The sequence below is a fragment of the Cyclopterus lumpus genome, chromosome 22, assembly GCF_009769545.1.
Source record: "Cyclopterus lumpus isolate fCycLum1 chromosome 22, fCycLum1.pri, whole genome shotgun sequence".
Taxonomy (NCBI): Eukaryota; Metazoa; Chordata; class Actinopteri; order Perciformes; family Cyclopteridae; genus Cyclopterus; species Cyclopterus lumpus.
This window is the reverse complement of record NC_046987.1, coordinates 2,585,979-2,604,063: the sequence shown is the minus strand read 5'-3', so window position 1 is coordinate 2,604,063 and position 18,085 is coordinate 2,585,979. Positions and strand designations below refer to the sequence as shown.

The 18,085-nt window shown below is 45.0% G+C and overlaps 1 protein-coding gene and 1 long non-coding RNA gene across 3 annotated transcripts in view; both read left to right on the top strand.

The window, feature by feature from the left end:
* LOC117751297 overlaps positions 1-18,085 on the top strand; it is an 830,737-nt gene that overhangs the window by 76,066 nt on the left and 736,586 nt on the right. The gene's annotated exons all lie outside the window — the stretch shown is intronic.
* The window catches only part of syne3 (spectrin repeat containing, nuclear envelope family member 3), a 36,215-nt gene that overhangs the window by 4,800 nt on the left and 13,330 nt on the right, over positions 1-18,085 (top strand). For both annotated transcript variants that reach the window (XM_034563052.1, XM_034563053.1), the window contains exons 5-12: positions 698-853; positions 1,497-1,856; positions 5,499-5,635; positions 12,726-12,900; positions 15,770-15,952; positions 16,479-16,622; positions 16,900-17,034; positions 17,790-17,951. In XM_034563052.1, coding sequence (XP_034418943.1) covers positions 698-853; positions 1,497-1,856; positions 5,499-5,635; positions 12,726-12,900; positions 15,770-15,952; positions 16,479-16,622; positions 16,900-17,034; positions 17,790-17,951 — 1,452 coding nt within the window. The remainder of the gene's footprint in view (positions 1-697; positions 854-1,496; positions 1,857-5,498; positions 5,636-12,725; positions 12,901-15,769; positions 15,953-16,478; positions 16,623-16,899; positions 17,035-17,789; positions 17,952-18,085) is intronic.

Below are 18,085 nucleotides of genomic sequence, written 5' to 3'. Positions count from 1 at the left end.
GGGGAGGCTGTGTAGTTGGCTGTGAGTGTGTTTGTGGGATTTTCATTATGTTTAAATCAAAGTGAGCATACACTATGCGCCCACAAATCAGTGATCCCGTCGACCTAATTTACATCAACAGCAAGCATTTCAAACTTTAATTAATGGTTACTTCTGCACTTCACTCTTTGTGTGAGCAAATCCCACAGCCACAAACAACAACAACAATTAATTAGATATTTATTCTGTGTCTCAAATCTGCAAAGGGAGTGAACGGTTTAGTTTTGTTGGATTGTTCAACATAAACTGCTGCTGCCGGTATGCATTTGTTTGTTTCTTTTTTCTGACCGCTCTTTTAAATGTCGGTCACATTTGACCACACGTCCACGTCAGTCTTTACCTACATTATGCATTCACTTGAACGCATCAGTCTGCTGGCAAATCTCTACTTGTGTCTCCGAATGGGAACGCCATGTGTTTTCAGTAACCCTCTCTGGAAGCACCGCCTACACCAAACTGCCTCTTCCTGTTTAGTCTCTGTGTTCTTGTCTAAAGTAGTTGAAGTAACACACAACAGCTCTCAATCTCGCAGGAGAATACAAATCCATGTTCACGCTCCTTGCTCAGATATACCCACATTTGAAGTCTGTAATGTGTTTTGAAAGGTCTCGGTTCATTTTGGAACAATGCTCTGCTACAATGTCACCTGCTGTGTTAGGAGCGTCTCTCGCTGCTTCAGAAGATCGCTGAGGAGCACCAGATGTACCAAGGCTGCGTTCAGAGGTTCCAGTCCTGGCTGCTGTCAAAAACCAAGGAGCTCACTGATCTAATGGAGAGGAAGGATGCCGCTGAGAACAAGCTCAGAGCCTTACAAGTGAGACTCTCTGAAGCTGAATTAGGAAGCTGCTATTTGATGTCTTTGTTATTTTCAATAGGCAGGGAAAGAGTGTGAATATATATATATCCTCAGCTGTGTGACATTTACTTTTATGCTCTGAAAGTACCAACCAAATGAAAAATAGATATACTTGTCCTCCTGGTCCTGCTTTCCACTGCAGCAAGACATTCAAAAAACATAACTGGAGGGGTAAAATAAGTGTGGTTGATAGCATTAGACATGTAGCACTGCAGTATTCCTAATATAAGTCAAACTGATGTGTGATTCCACTGCAACTGCTCAGCTTTTTAAAGCTCAGATGATTTGTGGGTCTATTTCAGTGTGATTTTACTGACCTTTATAGAGTTATACAAATGTTGCTTATAAGTGCTTTTAAAGAATAGGGTGCTTACATTGAAGTTAAAGCATGATATTTTGTTTATTTTAATATAAGCCAGTGAGAACAGTGCGAAGCAGCGGACTTTATTAGCGGCTAGCCTTTATTTTTGGAGTATTTCATGTTCAGAGAAATACTTCTTTTCAGTTGAAACCAAGTCGTAAAATATTGTTCCCAACTGTACCATTGCAATCCAAGGCCACACGTGAATTGTAACGTGTCTGCTTCTGGCCGCCGTGTCAGGTTCTGGACGACAGCGTCGCCAGCGAGGAGAAGACCCTGCAGCATATCGAGGGAGTGGCGGAGGCGGTGAGGGGCAACACCTCTCCCTCTGGGGCGGAGATGGTGATGGAGGAGGCTGAGGAGCTGAGGCTGGGCTGGCAGAGGCTGAGGCAGGGCCTGTGTGAGTCGGAGGAGGGCCTGCGCTCCAGCCTGGACTCCCACAGTCAGTACATGGCCAGATGCCAGCGGCTGGGAGAAGACATCGGCCAGCTCAGGGTGCTGCTACAGGGGCTGGACCAGGAACTGGAGGAGGGCCGCAATGCTAGGGGCCGCACTGACCGGACCGAGGAGCAGATGGTGGGCCAGTGGAGGAAATACACGGTAGGTTTACCAGCCGTCTTGTAAAGTTTAGTGGAAGTTTTCTGGATGCATGTCGTAGCCCCGCCCTAAAGCATATCCTATTTGACTCTTAATGACCATCATTTACTAAATGAACATCATGATGTATTGAAGAAGACGTGAAACTAGAGATTGAGAACATAAACTCATGTTTACAATGTTTACTGAGGGAATACATTAACACATTTTCTCATAGACTTCTACACAATCTGAGGAGTCACCCACCTCCTGATGGTCAGTTGAGAGAATGCAGGTTTTAGGCACTTCTGCATTAACTTCACTTTTCAGACCTGGAGGTTGTCCCTTTGTGAAACTCAATACAGGAAAAGATGGATGATCATTTTCTTCTCCTGCAGTGCTGCCCAGCAGCATTTCACACAGTGCCAACGCTGGAACCAAAACCTACACTGCAGCAGTCCTGATTGAGTTTGAGCACAACATGTGTGAAGCAACTCTTCCTGAGCTAGTTTGGTTATAAAAAGTAATGCCTTTTTACAACTTTTAATTGTAATGTTATGTTATACAGAGAACTGTTGACAGTCAAGTACAACAGAGAACTGTACTGCTCCTCTTGGTAAGGGCGGTGTGGCTGTGTTTGCTGAGACAGAACAACTGCTGCAGCCAGAGGAGCTCTAAAGTCTTAACAACGGCGTCGCTGTCGGTGCTGAAAAACAAATGTGGAATCGAAAATCGGGTTGTGACCTTGTTTTCAAAGGTCAAACAGCATCCTTGATTTTGAGAATACAGATTACTGTAAATCCTTGTATGCATGCAGCAGGTCAGAAATCTAATTGGTCCCCGACCTCCATTTGTATTTTGCCTTTCTTATTTGAACCGTATTAATAACAGAATATGCTGTGTCCGTCAGTCCTGACAAAAAAAAGACGAGAATGTAATTATCTCCTCTTTCATCCAGCCACTCAGGTGTTACTTCTGCATTGTTTTTTTCATGCACGCGCTGAGTGAAAATCCTAAGTGAGGAAAACCCCTCCTGTTCATAAGCACGCGACAACCGTTTATTGTGTAATTACTCCACAGTAAGAATTTACAGCTTTAGAATAAAGAAAGTAAGGGAAAAAAACTCTATACAGTTACTTTGCAGATTCCACTCAACAATACAAAATATAATTTTAAATATATACGAATAAAGAAATAAAATACGATATTATATCAAAAAGGCTTTATCGGTCCCCATGGAAATTCACAAGCTACCTAGCAGTTTAAAGTAATACATGACATGTATATTATAATAAATTAAAATTAGCTCCACCGATATCAGCTGCAACAATAAAGCGATGAGCACATTAATGTATCAATAATTCAAATATAATATATATTGCGATAAAACTAATTTGTTTATCAGCACAAGGTTGTTTTCTCATTGTATTCTAATAAAACAGTCCAAAAGGTTAGTACGTTAGTATTGTATCTTGCATCCTGTCTCACTACTCTAGAGGTCAGTTTTTGATACTCAGTGCTACGGACACATTAAGAAACAAAGGGACTAAGATTTGATAAGGACTCTTTGAATCCTCGCTCATTTCCAGAATACCAAATGTGTTTGCACTCCATCGGTCCTCCCACATCTCTTCTCTCTTCCTTTCTGTTATCCATTCTTCTCTGTGGTGGCACACATTAATTTCCTTTTCTTTTTTTCTGTCATGTTGATATCCTATTGACATGAACATAATTCCTCCTCTCGTCCGTCCCAGAGCTGATGCTATCTACATGCCCTGACATGATGGCTCTTGACTGGATTGTTTTTCCATCACAGTATATTTTACAACCTATCTCACATTCCTGGCACACTGGAAACACAGTCTGGCTGCCCAGTCAGTGAGGCTGCTCTCTCACTGTAGTGGATCCACTGAATGAGTGCCTCCAGAGAGGTGTGGCAGAGTCCCAGTGTGGTTCCCTCACTCTGCGACGTGCATTAATCTCTTGGTCTGGCTGATTGATGAGCAGCATTGTGTGGCAGAAAGGTAGACGCAAACATGACAACCTTCACCCCCCGAGGACGGACCTCTTGTACGTTTTCATGCACACGTTTTCACTGTGTGACGGCGAAAGGGAAGAATTCACAGTTCACAGAGAATCTTTCTGCTCCTGTGGAGCTGCTTCGGTTGAGTGTGACTGGAATGCTTAACGACCCGACGGACTCGTCTGTCTGTCAACTGCTGCATTCTAGACAGGTTGTCAACTCACTCTGTTTTTACTTTTGGACGTGAAGTGGATTGTGAGGAGCTCCAGTTTATCTACATTGCAAATATGCCATTGTAGCTGAAATATTCTACTTGAATTTGCATGAAGAGGTAATGGATAGAAATGCCAAACAGTCTCCAGTAATGGTCCTAACCTTATATATAATACGGTGGTGTGTTTAATAATTCATGAGAGTGCATGTCAATTTCTGGAAAGGATGGTTTTTTCACATTAGCACAGATGTGCTTTTCAGCGGACTCTTTTCACAGATGTGTCATAGCCGGCTAATCACGGCTGCAGCTGATAAGTCATTGTGTCTGCGTTTGATTTAGCTCTGCCAGTTGGAAGGCAGCTAATAATAACCGCGCTGGTGCTTTCTCCTTGACACACCTGAAGCAAACTTACTTGTAGTTCATTATCTGCAGCTGGGTCATTCTGTCCACCGTGAGTGACACCAGTAATGGCTGTCAGCCTCTTCCGGGCCTTTGGTATTGTGCATTTCAGTGACTGGCACATCTAAATGAGATCGAGCCATTGTTTCTTTTGTTAGTTGAACCTCCTGCTATGTAAGTCAAATTATCCCCAAGAGAAGGTCTGTAGCCTCAAAATGAAGTACAACGGAGGTTGAGCTCCAGACAGCTCATAGAACATGGAGATGGACAAACAAGGTCCCAAAGTCACAATGTACATTTTTTGTTGTCCAGTTATATGGTTATTTATATGTTCCACGTCAGAACTCTGTACTATATAGTATCATTGTGGCATTGAGACGCAGGAATTCTTGAAAATGGTCCGTTTATGTTGCTGTTTTTGATGCGCAAAGTGCAAAGATGAACATTTTTGCATTCTGTGCTGAACAACTAAACTTCTGGAACTATGTGGCGTCATGCTGCATTCATGCAGTGTTAGTATAGGAAGACAAGGAAAACTTCCTGTTGTTTTGACATATTCCAGGCATTATTCCATGATGGTTACCCCCGCTGTTAGCCTTGTAGTCACACCAGGTGAAGAGCCTGAATTTGCTGTTTTTGTTGTTACATATTTGTCACAATTCAAAATGTATTCTTGACCATAATACATCAGTCATAAATCAGGATATAGCTCCTTTCTATTTGGCCGAATGACTGTCCATTTTAACCACGGCCCATTATTCCAAAACCCCAATAGTCTGAACAATTTCCCATTCGTCCAACAGCCAACTATCCCGAAACAAACTCCCGTTGGACCGAAGATCCATTGCGCCGAAAATACTGCAACAAACAGACGCACGTGGCTAATTATTATGCAGAATGACTTGATCAGACCTTCACGACAGTCCGGTACACCACTACATGTAACCGCAGCTTAGCGAGCATGCAACCTTGAAGTTGGCTGCTGCTGTTTGCTTGTGCTCACTTTGTGTTCCATGCTTGTATCTTGCAGGGTGTGAGGAATACTCTGGCCGGGGAGGAGTCCCAAGTGGAACTACTCAAGGCTCAGCTCAAGGAGCTCTTCAGATTCTCGCAGGACTCGCGTCACCTTTCTGACGATGTTCTGGCTGTTGTCAAAGAGCATCAGAGGTATGTGACAGGAAGCTTACCGCTATTGATAAACCCTGAAAGTGAAAAACTTGTGGACCACAGAGAGGCCCCATGATATCTTAAAACGTCGTAGTTTATCTACTAGTGTGATGCTAATTCACAGGCTGAAGAGTACACCCATACAACCAAATCTGGAAAGAAACAACCATCCCAGTAATCAAGTACTCACCAGGGAGGCCTACACGATCAACTGATGAAATAAATAGCATTATTTCTATTCTGTGCAGAAAATGACACAAACCAAGGTCAGGTAAACCAAGACCTAGTTGACCAGAGGTTCATGCAAATTCACAGTTGGTGGCAGGATGCACCGGGAAATGTGTTCAATGAAAGAGGCGAAGACCACACGCCAAAGCAAGCAACGGAGGTTGTAAGAAGCATTTTACGAAGTAGGAAATGGTTTCAACTTAAAACCACATTTTCATCAAGCTTTACCCGATGACGACATCAAGGACTGCTTGGGTAAAGCCAGTCAAAATGTGCTAGTGCATCAATGAAAGAGGAGAAGACCATAAGCCAATTAAAACAGTCGTTTTCATAATAATATAAAGAAATAGGTTTAGCAAATATTGTAGGAGGTAGGGAATGTTTTCAGACTGTATTTTCCCCAAAATCTACCTGCAAATGATATCAAGGAGTACTTGGGTAAAAGTCCAGGCGAATCAGGTCATTATTAAATGTGCTTCCCGTGCATTTTAACAATATAAACGACTCAAAATAACATTTCCCTGCAGCAGGATGTCCTACTTAGCGTTTAGTGCTACTTTCAGAGCTTTGCAAGGCTTAATGGAGTGCTCTAGTTTTGGATATTTAAAACGCAGATGCAAGTTAGCTGTTTTGAGCCATGTGTTCCCATAGCTGTGGGGACGTGTCACAAACCATTAGGCATATCATTTGTGGATTTTGTTGCTTTAATGCATTCATTATGCGCCACAACCCTTTTTGCCCCTGGTTCTAAGAAATGGTGGCAACACTTTATTAAATGGGTCCCTTATTTCCAAATAGTTTCCAAATAATTTGTTGAGTTTCCTGGAAGGAGTTATGTGTTGTGATGGTAATCGTAGAAAACATTAAGCATTAGAAAATAAAGTTCAGAGCTTCAGACACATCATTTTAGTGAGTTTAGTTTCGTTGTCCAGGCTCCTGAAGAGGTTAGCGTAGCTGCATTAGCATCCGTTGTATCAGAACTTCACTGAAAGAAGAGCAAAGAAGACCACTGAAGGCTTTCCTCGGTGAAAACGTTGTTTTCCAGAGAGGTTTTCAAAGTGCATGCCCTTTCCCAAACAGTTTCCATCCAAGACTCTTTGTCACAATACGTCTGGTTATGTTGGACAATGATTTTCTATCAAACAAGTCACCGCTGGTACATCGAGGTGGTAAACTGAGATTTAAGGAAGGAACAGCTTCAGCAGATGATGGTCAAATAAACTCTGCACACACACACACCATCACAACGAAGAACGATAACCAAAACATGTTTTACTGCAGGGGACGTACTAATATATGCCTCCCTATAAATAACTGGGCAGTCCCACTCTGACAGTCCTTGATGTCGCCTGTGACTAATGCTTCCTTTGTCAGGAGGCCATTCAGACTGAAATTCATTACAACTGTCTGAGAATTGATTTATAAATAACAATGTGGCTTGACCTTTTCTTAAAGTACCTCTCACGTCCACTCGTTCTCTTTTGTGTCTATCTGCTCATGTGGAAAACATTTCCAAAGCTGAATTGTTTCCGTCCATATCAACTTCAGTCCTCCCCACTTTGTGGGTCTTGATGTGTGCTGGTAACTGGCGAGTAGTTCCAAACCAACAGCAGGAATGTGTGATGACACCTTGCTCCACAGCGCCACTAGTGGTCAAACACTCTGTCGGCTAACTAAAACAATACGTGTAAGTGCCTTAATAACGTGTTATTCCAAAGATATAGTATAATACTTAGTGCACATAGGTTTGCCCAGAACAATGTCTCATTGGAGCATAGCAGTCAAAGTTCTAGCCATTCCTCTATAAAATGCTTCCAGACGATGAACACGACTGATTTTGTGGGGAAGCCGGACTCTCTCTCTCTCTCTCTCTCTCTCTCTCTCTCTCTCTCTATGTCTGTCTCTCTCTCTCTCTGGAGGAAGCTGGTGGTGGTGAGAGCGTGCTGAGACTAAATGTTTGGTGATGTTTCTCAAACTGTTTACAATTCATTTATTTTATAGTTCACTGTGTGATTGAGTAGTTGTGTGTTGTCTGTTTGTGTATTGTGTGTGTTTATTGTTTTTGTTGTTGTGGGGATAAACCGTGTTTCTTGCCTGGGATGGCGTCCTCTGAGACATGGGGTTCGGATTCAGCCCGACCCGGGTGTCCCGGTGGAGGAGGTTCTCCTGGCTGTGGGGGACCGTGTGGGTCACGGTAACCTGTCCTCCGCCTCCAGGATGAACCGAGGTGTGCTGGTGTTCCTGAAAGAGGAGCGGTTTGTGTCCGCGTTGATAGCGAGCGGCGTCACGCTGAACGGCGTCTATCTGTAGGTGTCCCCGCTGGCGGTGCCCACCACCCGGGTCACCGTGTCCGGGGTTCCCCCGTTCATCCCCGACCAGGTGTTGCAGCGCGAGCTGCAGTGCTTCGGGAAGCTAGCGAGTAGCTTCAGAACTCGGGCTGGGCTGTAAGAGCGATAAACTTAAACATGTCCAGTCCTTCAGGAGACTAATGTTTAGGTTCTAATGTTCCTCAATAGTCCGTTTAACACGCTAGATATCTCCTTCAGGGTGATGCAGGTGGAGGAGAGAATAATGAGGAGAACTCAGATGTTCTGAGTGAAACGACAGAGGGCAAGAAGATGGAGGAGTTACTGACAGGAGCAAAGGAAGGGAAGAGGGATTGTGGAGAAACAAAGAGAAGTAGGGTAGAGGAAGCACTGGCAGGAGCAGAGGAAGAGAGGAGGGAATGTGGAGAAACGGAGAGGAAGAAGGTGAAGGAAGCACTGGCAGGAGCAGAGGAAGAGAAGAGGGAAGGAAGCACTGGCAGTGGAAGGGAGGAAGGAAAGTGGAGCAGGCAGCAGCAAAGGGCCGACAGGTGAACCTGACCAGAGTCAGGCTGCTGGTCCAGAGGTGAGTGGAGCGGCTTGTGTCGTGGAGGAGGAGATGGAGTACGAGACGGACTCCGACTGTGTCTCTGTCGCAGAGTCCCAGGTTTACAGTGGAGATCTGTACAAGTTGGAGGAAATCAACAACTTCCTCGATGAAACGTTTGGTAAATCGGTGCAGGTTCTAGAGCATTTTCCGGATGAGGAAAAGTTTATGAAGAGCGTGTCATCGATCCAGAAAGCGGTCGGGTTTGAGGTGTTGGATAAGAGGAAGCGCTACCGTCTTAAAAAATACATGACTGGTCTCAGGGGGCTGAAGAAAGATACAAGTTCTAAAAGGGTGAAAAGATTTAAGTGAGTCTGTTATGGATGTGCTGCACTTAATACTTCTGTTACTGTTGGCTGTTTACATCAGTTTCTTTTCATAGTTCTATGCACAAGGTGAGGGTTGGGTATTTAAACACTAATGGTGGCAGGGACCGAGAGGGGAGAGCGGTACAGGCGTGGCAGGTCTGTACAGTCCACTGGAGAGCTGTGACGACACCAGGGAAGTGGCTCTTTGAGGAGCCGCTGTGTGGGAGCAGATACATCTCATCCCAGGTCCTGACGTCAGCCAGCCTGAGATCCAGACTGAGAGGCCGGCTGTGTGAAGCTGGGTCATCTAATGAAGACCTCCATCCCTCAGCTTGAGGAGCTGACCAACATCCGGTCCAGCAGGCTGCTGCTCAGGCTGGTGGAGGAGGTCTGTGCTTCTCTGCCAGAAGTCCTCAGAGCGTTTGTTGGGGACCCCACAGTATCTGACCAATGGGACGATGAGTGTGAGTATGTCTTCCCACCCCTGGTTGTCTGTCCTGCGGTTGGACAGTGGAAGGAGGAGGAGGACATCCTTCTGTCTCTAAAGACACCCCAGCTGGGGGAATTTGAGACTCTGGGGAGTAAAGCAACGTACCAGGACGGGCCAAACTGGCAATTTGGAAAACGAGGAAAAACTGTGTGTTTGGTAATGGGTCAGAAGACGCAAGTTTGATGCTGACGGGACTCCTGACTGCTTGGCTCAGGGTGGAGTTTGGTTTTTACAGCCTCACAAACAACACAGAACTCTTTGTGAACTTTTGGTCTCTGAAGGACGTCCTGTGTTCAGTCAGAGGAGATGCTCTGGTTCTGAACTTCTGACTTGTGTTTTTTTCTTTACTAATATCTTCTTTGGTTTTGTTAGTTTTGTGTTGCATGTTTTAGTTTTGTTGTAAGGATTTGATGAGCTGTATAACTGATTTGATTGAGAAATAAAGACCCTAGACAATCAATCTCTCTCTCTCGGAGTGGAAGGAGTTCTGAGTGTCAGGAGCGTGGTAGCTGAGAGCGTTTTTTGTGGCTAATTCTCGTTATTTCACCGGGTAGTGTGGGTTATGAGAGTGGGTAGCGGGTTGTAGGTTTCACGGGGTTGTGTGTGTGGGTTGGCGGGTGTAGCGTTTGTGTGTTTGTGTCGGTGTGCAGCCGAGCAGCGCGCGCAGCTCGCCGTGCTAAGCACTAGCATGGAGCTGCACTATTTAACCAGGAGACACGGGATCCGACTTTTACCCGGGTTCCCGTGCTCGGTGGAGGACTGCAGCCTCGCGGTGGGGGTGCTGGTCGGCCACGGCAGCGTGAAGTCCGCAGCGTGGATGAACAAAGCCGTGGTCATCTTCCTGGACACCGTGAGTAAAGCCGACGCGGTGGTGGAGAGCGGAGTCGTGGTGTCCGACACGCACGTCCGCGTCTCTCCTCTGTACACACCGGCGGTTAAAGTGACGGTGTCCAATGTTCCTCCGTTCGTGAAGGACGAGGATTTGGTGGGGGAACTGTCCAGGTATGGGAGGGTTATTTCCCAGGTGAGGAAGCTGTCCTCTGGGTTCAGGTCTCAGCTCCAGCTGAGGGGGGGCACGGAGGGGGGAGGTGGGGTGCAGCAGGTGGAGGAGGAAGGGGCAGAGGTGGTCCAGCAGGTGGAAGATGAGGGGGCAGGGAGGGATAAACATGGGCAGGAGGCTGAGGTCGAGTTGGCAGACGGTGAGGTTGGCATGGAGGTGGACGAGGAGAAGAGTCAGGCTCACCGTCTGAAGAGGAAGAGTAAGGAGGATGAGGAAAGCTCATCAAGGGGGGCTTCGGGTAAAGGGGAGGAGGAGTCTGAGGCCGTTTTGGAGGAGGACTCCTACTCGGATGCTGAGGGTGACTCCTGTGATGAGGAAGATGAGAGGCCAGGAGTGTACAGCGTGGGCAGGATAAGGGGGTATCTTGTCAGGACCAAGAACCAGAGGGTGGTGATAGACAACCACTTCTCTGACATGCAAAGGCTCGCTAGGTCCATTAGGCACCACATGGCCGGTAAAAAAGGACAAAGACGAGGGGGAGATGCTGCAGGAAGAGGAGAAGGACGGGACGGAGAGGCTGCAGGAAGAGGAGAAGGACGGGACGGAGAGGCTGCAGGAAGAGGAGAAGGACGGGACGGAGAGGCTGCAGGAGAAGGATGGGACGGGGAGGCTGCAGGAGGAGGAGAAGGACGGGACGGAGAGGCTGCAGGAGAAGGACGGGACGGGGAGGCTGCAGGAGGAGGAGAAGGACGGGACGGAGAGGCTGCAGGAGAAGGACGGGACGGGGAGGCTGCAGGAGGAGGAGAAGGACAGGACGGAGAGGCTGCAGGAGAAGGACGGGACGGGGAGGCTGCAGGAGGAGGAGAAGGACGGGACGGAGAGGCTGCAGGAGAAGGACGGGATGGGGAGGCTGCAGGAGGAGGAGAAGGACGGGACGGAGATGCTGCAGGAGGGAGAGAAGGACAGGACGGAGATGCTGCAGGAGGAGGAGGAGGAGGAGGAGGAGGTTGAGAAGAAGATGCTGCAAGAGGGTGGAAGAAGAGGAAACTCCCGACTCCATACTGAGTGGGGTCTCAGGACCACCTCTCAGGGACAAAAGGGTGTTGAGGGTTTTTGTTTGTTGGGTGTAGTTAGGTAGTGTGTCTGTATGTTCGTATTGTTCTATGTAGAAATAAAGTTTTTGTAAAAATCAATCTCTCTCTCTCTTTGTCTCTCTGTCTGTCTCTCTCTCTGGACATAAATGCCTTTGTTTGTATTGACGAATGACTGAAAATACATTTTTAATGAGACATTTAATCTATTTCTGACATGCACAGTAAAACTAGGGTGTCTTTCGTAAAGTGGAGGGGTGGAATTCAAAACAGACAATGAAACGTAGCTAACAAACATTATTTACGTCGACAGTTGTTTCCAAACATCTGAAAAGGATACCGTCAGACCAAATAAACAACAACACAGGTTTATGACAGCAGCTGTGCTTTGAGATGGGCTATTTTACACAATGAGGGATGAAAGTTAATGGCAACAAACGCACAGCCACAACATTTCCATCTAAAAGAGCAATTATGCTGGTTGGGCACCATAAAATAGGAAAATAGTGTATTTGACCCGGGTTACATATGAGTGACATCCCAAAGTGAGGGACACTTCAAGCATCTTGATTCACAACAGGTGGCAGTGATATGGACGCTGTACCCGACAGCTGTGGGGAAGAGGGAGCTGAACTCTACCCCCAACATATGAATTACCCTGCACCGGATATGTGGATGGATGGACGTGATCTCAGCAGAAACACTGATTTATATCATAAATATGGCTGTTGATGAACAGACGCTGGGTTTCTGAAATATTACCAGTGGAAGTGAGCTGGACCGTGACGTAAACATATTCTAGAGATTGAATGTGCCTGACTGATGAAGGTTTGATGCTCAAGAGAACTCAATGACATCTGTGGGGACCTACTTATTATATTAACATAAGCCTTTTGCTGTGTGATGATTTACTTTTGTTTTCATTTGGTAAATATCTTTTTGGTTTATTATTCTGTCTCGCATACTTGAATGTGTGGAGTCCTCATTACAGCCTCGTAGGTCCGTTGTGTAATTCCTTGGTGAAGCTGCGTGTGGTAAATGTCTTTGTGTGCTCATGTTTCAGTGTGAAATGCAGAGCGACGAGGCTGTGTTCAGAGTCCGAGTCGGGGCTGAGAAACGTTCTCCATGACCCGCTGCTGGTCTTCGCACAGTGGAGCCACATGGTCTCTCAGGTTCTGGAGGCCTCCGCTGAGGTCACTGACTTCTCCCACATTGCCATGCTGGTCCAGGGCATCGAGGTAAAACACACACACACACACACATGTCCTTAAAGCATCAAATGACAATGTGAGAGGTGTCCCTCGTCGTGAAGGACCGCAAAAGATTTCCATTATCTATTCTACTTCTCTTTGTTTCTCCACATTCCCTCCTCCCTTCCTCTGCTCCTGCCAGTGCTTCCTCTACCCTACTTCTCTTTGTTTCTCCACAATCCCTCTTCCCTTATCTGTTTTATTATTATAGAGGTGACCTTGAATAGACTAATTAATGGTTCGATCTAAGGAGCCGGATTCAACTGCCGGTTGCAGTGGCAGAAAAATATGGTTCTAAAAACAAAGGATTGGTTCATTCTGGTCTATATGGGAGTGCTGAATGTCTGATTTGACATATTATTGCTTGGTTTCTTCCAATAAATCATGATTTATAGCCTATTCTGGTATAAATACCAGCCTGTTAATAAAAAACACAACTTGCATGCTGTCAATCAGCGTGTGTGAATAAATCACCGTGTAGACTTGTTTTTTTCCAAATGAGCGGGACCGTGGTGATTTACTTCAATCAACTTGATTGAGATCAGAAAGGCTGAATAACAAATCTATTTTTGATGTATTTAACTGTTCAGCTGTTAGCAGCTTGCAACTATCTCAATGTAATTGGGGCCGAAAGCAAAACCATGAAAAGCAAGAAGTTCTGTCAATCAATCTGTTTCAGTACTCGAGACAGCATTGTGAACACACACACACACACACACACACACCCACACCCTCTAAACACATGTATCTCAACAAATAAGCCTCTACTTCTTACTAACAAGTTTCCCCTATGCATTCGCAAGTCCTCATGCACTTGAACTATGACATTGAGCGCATTAATATAGCATCAAATAACTATCATCTATGGAAAGATATGGAGGAGGAATGTCTTCCTGAGCAGAGTGAAGGCACTCTCCCTTTGTCTGTGCTTTGTTTACTGTCGCCCTTGTTTGCGCTGTTAGCCGTCGCCATGTTGAGAGCCTTGTAGAGGCAACATGTGCCCTGTACTTCCAGCTCAAATCTCACAGTGTTGAGGTGAAAGCCTATTCAACTATCCTGATTACTGAAGTCTGGTTCAACTATCCTGAGTACTGAAGTCTGGTTCAACTATCCTGATTACTGAAGTCTGGTTCAACTATCCTGAGTACTGAAGTCTGGTTCAACTATCCTGATTACTGAAGTCTGGTTCAACTATCCTGATTACTGAAGTCTGGTTCAACTATCCTGAGTACTGAAGTCTGGTTCAACTATCCTGATTACTGAAGTCTGGTTCAACTATCCTGAGTACTGAAGTCTGGTTCAACTATCCTGAGTACTGAAGTCTGGTTCAACTATCCTGAGTACTGAAGTCTGGTTCAACTATCCTGAGTACTGAAGTCTGGTTCAACTATCCTGAGTACTGAAGTCTGGTTCAACTATCCTGAGTACTGAAGTCTGGTTCAACTATCCTGAGTACTGAAGTCTGATTCAACTATCCTGAGTACTGAAGTCTGGTTCAACTATCCTGAGTACTGAAGTCTGGTTCAACTATCCTGAATACTGAAGTCTGGTTCAACTATCCTGAGTACTGAAGTCTGGTTCAACTATCCTGATTACTGAAGTCTGGTTCAACTATCCTGAGTACTGAAGTCTGGTTCAACTATCCTGATTACTGAAGTCTGGTTCAACTATCCTGATTACTGAAGTCTGGTTCAACTATCCTGAGTACTGAAGTCTGGTTCAACTATCCTGATTACTGAAGTCTGGTTCAACTATCCTGATTACTGAAGTCTGGTTCAACTATCCTGAGTACTGAAGTCTGGTTCAACTATCCTGATTACTGAAGTCTGGTTCCAACTAACAAGATTTGTTTGAGCACGGATCAGCCTTTGAGAAACCGAGATAGCCTGATTTCAATCATCGGGTTAATTTAAGCTGGCTAATAGGACATTTGATCGACTTAGTTGAACCACGTACGAGGTTCACTGAAGCTGTGACCCTAATTCTAAACAAACATCCCTCCAATGTGCTTCTGCTCTTTCTAAACGACACAGAATACAGAATGCCAGTGATTGCCGCTCATCATTGATACATATTTCATAAAACTGTAAGACAGCTATGGAATGTGATGTCGGGGAATTTGTGAAGTAAATTTCCTCCCTCACAAAGACAGATTTATGACTCTCATTTTAAGGTTACATGTAAAAGAAATTTCAAAGTCAAAGCCTTTGTAAGAGTTGCATCACAGTGGCAGCACTCTAGTATTCTTGTAAAAAATCCATATGAAATTCTGTTGGAGACGTTTTTTTAATAATGTGTGAGTAGCTATGGGGCTTGGTATGGAATACCATTTAATTCAATATTAAATAAATAAATGAATATTTAAATATGCCAACAAACAAAACGAGTCAATAAATAAATATGAATACGAAAGATAGAAGTTAATATAGTTCAAAAAAATGAATACCGTACAGTTTTATTTTATTAATTTCTCTTATTACTTTTATATATTTCAGTTTACTTTCATTTATTTTCTTTGAAGTACCATGAGATAAATTATAGTTCGGTGAAATAAATAAACCACCTTTTTATTTATTTAACTATATTGCCTCATTTATATATTCATAAATATTGATATATGAATTGCCTAATTTATTTCAGGATTCATGGTCATATTTCTTCATGTACGTATTTATATATTTAATATTGAATGAAATGGATCTTCATAGATTTGATCTGAAAATGAAAGTAAATGCACTAATATTCATACTGCAGTCTCCACGTGGCAGCCCCTTGCGTTGGTCAGCCGCCTGGAGCCTTTAAATAAGGGTGGCCTGGATGCACGTTAGATAACTCTGTTTCCCTCCTCCTGTCCCAGCGCTTGCTGAAGGGCAGTGTCCAGCTGCAGGAGCGCCTCAGCCTGCTGCAGGTGAAGGGCGACCTGCTGACCTCGCTGTTTGGTCCCGAGGGGTCCGACAGCCTGCAGAGCGAGCTGAGTGGCGCCATCAGGAACAGAGAGCTGCTGCACGCTCAGCTGCTGCAGAGGAAGAGCAGGCTGCAGGTACGACCACGCTGCCGTCACCCATTAAGGGTAGCACTTTAAGACCAAGGGTCACTGCCAGTGTCAGACCAATGCAAATGTCTTGCGTCTATTGCCCAATAGTGTTGGTGTTACAATGAGGTGTGGTCAGCCACATTGTAGGTTTCATCTGGAGGAACCTAAGATGTTGACCAATGTATCCCTGGTCTAAAGTCGATGTTGCAGTATGTTCCGTATTGAACTGACAACCACAGATTTTCAGATTCATGTCGCACAGCCACGTCCTCACAAATGCAATACTTCATAATGCAATACTTTATAATGTAATACTTCATAATGCGCGTAAAACAAACTAATGGCAACACAGCTTCGGTGTCAGACAACATTATTTCTCCTGAGGTCAGCGATACATGTCAATGTAAATTTTAAAATAACATTATAAATAATATATCTATTGGAGGGAGGTGAAACACACACACACACACACACACACACACACACACACACACACTAGCCAACCAGAGATCATTTGTTTTCCCTCTTTCAGGGCTTAATCTCAAGAACCAAGGACTTTGGAGACGCCCAAGAGCTGATTCGCTCCAAGCTGGCCGCTCTCCAGGACCATCTGGTGGCAACCGACGGCCTCCAGCCTGACATCCTGGCCAAGAAAAGTCAGTCAGACCAGTTCAGGGTGAGTTTTTAATCCCGCGGCCAAGTCGGAGTCAAAATGTCTGCCGGAGCACCAGCTGGTATGAGCACACGGTCTTATTGTTGCCTCCTGCAGATTTAGATGAATTCTGATCAAGTGTCATGCACCTTCTCAAAAGGAATGTGTAATGTTTGGCTACCTTCAAGTTTGTTTCACGTTCATTTAAAGACTGTGCTGCAATGTCATAATAAATATGTAGAATAGATATATGTCTTTATTATAAATGAACCAACAGTTGTCTGGCCCGCTGTGTCCTCAGGTGATCCTGAAGGACCTGGAGGACTGTGAGGCCCACATCACGGCGCTGGAGACGCTGGTCTCGTCCAGTCAGAGCAACAGGGCTCAGTTCGAGAGGCTCTATGCCGAGTGGAAACACCTGCACAAGGCAGCCAGGGTGAGACCGCAGGGTCGGAGCGGCACCAATCCGTCTTTTTATGTGAACAAAGGATCAAATGGCTGTGTGTGTTATGAGCTACGTGATCACGAGGGAACGACACATGAACCACCCGGTAGCTCGTAGTCTTGAAACTTCACTGTTTCCAACAGTTCAATGTTGTGGCAAAAATAATTCTGATTTAACAACATTTTCTCCATAATCATCTAAATATGCTAAAAACTCTTAAAATGGCACTAAAACATACTGGAATGACTTTACTGTTATATTTTGATTAGAAATAAATATTTTGATTGCATCAGATCTTTTTTCAGTGAACATCCTTTTTCTTAAAAGTCAATCAATCTTATATCGGGTAATCATAAAGGATAGATGAATTAAAAGAAATCTCCATAGTCTTACATGATAATTGTTTTAATCAGGCTCGTCTTTTCATTCTTTATATGAAAGCAAGCCAGACATCTTTTTCATGTTACACGTGAGGATATCCAAGGTTATCCCGGTGATGCAATATGCACTCAATCAACTTATCGTGAGCGGATTGGACCGTCCTGATACCCCAAGTTCCTGCTGTTAAGAAGGGGCCAAGCACACTAGTTGGTTCCTAGTATACTGTTATACAAACAAGGATTCATGGTGGAGTCTTAGCAGTTGAGCTATAAAACAATATTGGAATGGAAAGTAACTTCTTCCATAACGACAGATGTTTTTCTCCATACCCCCGACTGACCAGCTGATCTCTCTTCTTCTTGCAGGTGAAGGTGCACGAGAGCGAGGAGAGCATCGCAGACCATGAGAGCTTCCACGACAGCCTGCTGAACATCGAGAAGTGGCTGATGATCATGAAGCAGAAGCTGGAGTCCTTCCACAGCCCCCCAGGGGAGTGGAGCATCGAGGGCCGCCAGCACGAAGCTGAGGTGTGTGTGTGTGTGTGTGTGTGTGTGTGTGTGTGTGTGTGAGTGTGTCTGTGTCTGTGTGTGTGTGTGAGTGTGTCTGTGTCTGTGTGTGAGTGTGAGTGTGTCTGTCTGTCTGTCTGTCCTTATTCATTTTA